Source organism: Sinocyclocheilus rhinocerous, unplaced genomic scaffold (assembly GCF_001515625.1).
Source record: "Sinocyclocheilus rhinocerous isolate Xijiao unplaced genomic scaffold, SAMN03320098_v1.1 scaffold777, whole genome shotgun sequence".
NCBI classification, from domain to species: Eukaryota; Metazoa; Chordata; class Actinopteri; order Cypriniformes; family Cyprinidae; genus Sinocyclocheilus; species Sinocyclocheilus rhinocerous.
The window spans coordinates 85,295-89,606 of record NW_015649562.1 but is presented as its reverse complement, the minus strand read 5'-3'; the positions used below and the strand labels follow the sequence as shown (position 1 = coordinate 89,606).

General features: G+C 34.6%; 1 protein-coding gene across 1 annotated transcript in view; it reads left to right on the top strand.

Moving 5' to 3' along the window:
* The window catches only part of LOC107710637 (CD276 antigen homolog), a 5,935-nt gene extending 2,914 nt beyond the window's left edge, over window positions 1–3,021 (top strand). Inside the window, exons 2-4 of the mRNA XM_016515463.1 lie at window positions 1,292–1,332; window positions 1,428–1,760; window positions 2,488–3,021. Coding sequence (XP_016370949.1) covers window positions 1,292–1,332; window positions 1,428–1,760; window positions 2,488–2,684 — 571 coding nt within the window. The 3' untranslated portion in view covers window positions 2,685–3,021. The remainder of the gene's footprint in view (window positions 1–1,291; window positions 1,333–1,427; window positions 1,761–2,487) is intronic.
* Window positions 3,022–4,312: the final 1,291 nt, after the last annotated feature.

The following is a 4,312-nucleotide window of genomic DNA, read 5'->3' as shown; positions in this document are numbered from 1 at the left end:
GGCATTTTAACAGGGGGAGTCTCCCTTTTGGAGCCAGCCTCTAGCGGTCAGTCGATGAATTGCAGTTTTAGTCACTTCCGTATTGGCTTCAAGCGAGAGACCGGGAGGTTGCCGCTTGGCCGTACCTAGTGTTGTCACGGTACCAAAATTTCAGTATTCGGTACAGCACCCCCACTTCCCGCGCCTATGTTCCTACAAATTAAAGGTCACTATAAAGTACTTAAAATTACAACAAAATTATCTGGCTTTAATGATAATTACAATTTACACATGATTTATATAATTATAACATGAATATATTATTATTAATCCATTACACACAAGCACTTTTATTTGAACAATTATTATAAAGCATTTATTTTAAATGAAAATTAATGTATACAGATCATAAGTAATATAAATAAGCGGTAGAATCAATAGATAACGCTTTAAAAATGGCTACATGTGACCTTACATGTTCAAGTTTCTATCGCTATATATTATCTATATTAACTATAGTAAACTAACTTCAGAAGGTTCATTTGTGACTGCACTAATAGAGCCAGAAAATTTCTTTTATTTGTAATATTTCATGGACAAGTACTTCAATGTAAATGCGTTTAAATTCCTTATATTCTTTAATCTTTTATCCTTTAACAAAAGAGTTTTGAATCTCGTTGGCTCTCTCGTGTGAAGTGAATCACACTTGCTTTGTGTTGCAAGGCATGTGATTGGCTGTTCGCTACTGATATCACTCATTCATGTGCACGTGCTCCACAAACTCAGAATCAAGGCCTGAGTTGACAAAGAAAGTTGATGATCAGCATCATGGTACCAATAAAGACGGATTATACTGTAACTCTGAATTTGTTCATCTACCGTCATGGTACAGGCCCCTGTTCTTTCCAACAACAAAGCACTTGAACACGACAAACTCGGAATTACAACTTCAGAAGTGGGAAGTAGGAAGTTTCAGATAGCATGTGAAGGCAGCACAATCCCATGACCTTGGCATTCGTCTCATTTGAAATTCAAATCAGTTCGTTTTGAATGTAGACCAGCAGGCAAATTCATTATTGTTCTTTAATTGTATAAAAACTCATTATTGTTCTAAGCTGATGTGCATTATTATCAGCAGTCACTTTCCATTGTGCTTTTAGTGTTGTAAGAGTGTTGACGTCATAGCAAGTTAGAGCTTTTCTAATTGTTGTGATCACTGGTGATCAGTTCTGCTCATCTTAAACAATGTCATGATACTGGTTGAGATTAAAGAAGTTAAAGGAACTTGTATTTTTTTTTTCTTTTTCTGCAGTTGCTGCTTCATCTGTGCCTTTTTTGTGCTGATAAACAAAGGTGAGCACAAAACAAACTACATTCAAAAGTTACTTTTATACCACATGTATAAATGCCAGACTGTGTGTTTACAATTAAAGTTTGTGTGATTTCAGTGTGTCTGCAGGTCCCAGTAGAGGGTTTTATTGGTGGTTCTGTTGTTCTGCCGTGTTCTTCAGCTGAACATGATCTTAAACTTCAAGATATTAATGTGCTTTGGAGGGACAAAGGCAGTGAGACCGTTTATGATATAATTAAAGGTAAAGATTCAGTAGAGCGACAGGACCCACGATACAAGAACAGAGCTGAAACTTTCCCTGAGGAGTATGAGAGAGGAAACTTCTCCCTCAAACTCATCAATCTTAATCACACTGATGCAGGAGAGTTCAACTGCTTCATCACACACTCATCTGATTCTAAACAGGAGACTGTATGGCTGTTCATTAATGGTGCGTAAAAATAGTTCATTTATGTTTGAAGTTTTAAAGGTGCAGTATGTAACATTGACAGCTAGCGGTTGAAATGTGTACTTCAGCCCAAATTAAAAATATTGGAGAGATTTGTTTCTCCCGTCCCCTCCTCCTCAGACTCAACACTCACGTGGGTTGGCAGATTGAGGAAACGCAACAGGAACAAGTGCAATTGACAATGGAAGGCGACGTATGTTGATGAGTTGATTTGCCACTGGTCAGAGAGCTTTTTAGATGGATGCCAAGGCTTTTTAGGTGGGGCAGAATCTGTGATCTTTGATCCAGTTCGTTTGCTCCCATGGCTGTATTATGCTGTGTTTTCGACCAATTGGCAACCTTGGCTGTCAAAATACTATTGGATAAACTGTGAGTGGGCTGAATCACAAAGCCCAAAACAAAAACAGACATTCTGACATGGAACACACATTTCAAAGCGGAATAACTGGCTGTAGCATTGTTTTTCAGAGAAACATATGTGTGAACTTAGCATATTTCTTAAATATCTGCAAAAATATTATGGTATTTCTATGCATTAGTGCAGTCAAAAACTTACATACAGCACCTTTAAAAACAGCCTGGATTCCAGTCTGAATGCAGTATGATTCATATACAGTATGAATTCTAGACAGATCTGTTGTCTGTTATCACAGTGCAGTAATGTTTTCTCTCTCTTTCTGTCTCTCTCTGAACATTTGTTTTGTTGCAGATTCAACAGCAGAAAAAGGAAACAAATCTACTAAACAAGAAAACCAAGAACCAGGAACACAATCAGACTGGATAACGATAGTATTGATCTGTGTTTGTACTATATTCATTCTATTATTTGCCGTGTTTATTGCCTGTTTCATAATTCGCAGGATAAGAACTCAAGCTCCATATATAGGAGGAACAGTGGCAAACTAAAGGGTCTGTTGCACACTGCAAGTGTCAGCAGCATCTGAGCAGCCTGTATTTTCCAGCACCCATGCTAACAAATGGAGTGTTCACATCAGAAGCAGGAGTGGCACGTCATGTACAATCACATTTTCTGTTGCAGATTATCTCTCTTGATATACTCTTGCTGAAAACAATGTGCACTGTTTGTTCTTATTGTATAACAGAATGAGATCTTGAAACAGGAAAATTTTTGCTGTCAAATCCTGTCAGTATGTTGCTGCCTTAACAGTTCTGTATCGCAAGTGTTTGAACGAATAAATGTGTTTTGTATTATGTATTTCTTGTAAGTTAACATTAGAACTACACATTTACCAAACCTCATTCATTATTTCCTGATTACACATCAGCCAATTTAATTATTTCTGTTTACACAAGGTAAAACATGGTGCTCATGGTTGAGATAATAATAATTATAAAATTTTAAAGTTTTTAGTGTCTTAAGAATGAACAAGATGCTATAATAGATCCCAGTCTGTTTTTTGTCAGGCACATTTCTGATATGAATACTGATAGATATTGTTTCTTTGTCAGATTTGATTTTAGATGTGACCTTTGTTTTGTTTTTAGGCATATGTAAAACATTTCATTTTTTTGAGCAGTTGTACACTGCTGTTCAAACGTTTGAGATGTTTGTTAATGTTTTTTAAAGTTTTTATGCTCATCAAGCCTGCCTTTATTTGATCAAAAAGAAGAAAAAAAAACAGTAAAATAGTGAAATATTGCTATTTAAATAATGTTTTTCTATTTAATATACTTTAAAATATAATTTATTCCTATGATGCAAAGCTGAATTTTCAGCATAATTTCTCCAGTCTTCAGTGTCACATGATCCTTCAGAAATCATTCTAATATGCTGATTTATTATAAATGTTGCAAACAGTTGTGCTGCTTATTGTTTTAATTATTTATTTTTAAACCTGTGATACTTTTTTTCAGGATTCTTTGATGAATAAAATGTTAAAAATATATATTTCTGAAGGATCATGTGACACTGAAAACTGGAGTAATGGCTGATGAAAATTAAGCTTTGCATTACAGAAATATATTATATTTTAAAGCACATTAAAATAGAAAACTTGTTTAAAATTGTAGTACTATTTCACAATATTACAGTTTTTTTCCCCTGTATTTTTAATTTTAAAAAATGCAGCATTGATAAAGTAATAAAAAACATTTTTTTAAAAATTACTAATCCCAAACTTATGAATTTGATGGATGGATGGATGGATGGATGTAATAAAAAAATCCATGTGAAGGTTAAAGTGACTTATCTGGATATTGTCATGTCTAAGAATATGAAGAGCAGATGTTTTGACACCTAAAAGAACAGTAACTAAATCTGTAGGTATTTATATATCTGGATCCTGATCCTTAAGTGAATATTTTCTTTGAATGATGTTTTATATGTTATTGCTGTTGTGTCTCTACACTGTCATAACTTGACTTCAGTTTATCGTTACAGTGCGAGCAGCACAAGAATGCATATATTCCATTTGCATTCTCATTCATGAGTCGTAGCGAAACCGAAAGGGAGAGAACTGAGAAAAAAAAACAAAAAAAACGGATATAGTCTGAATTTTCCTGTGCATTTGCCT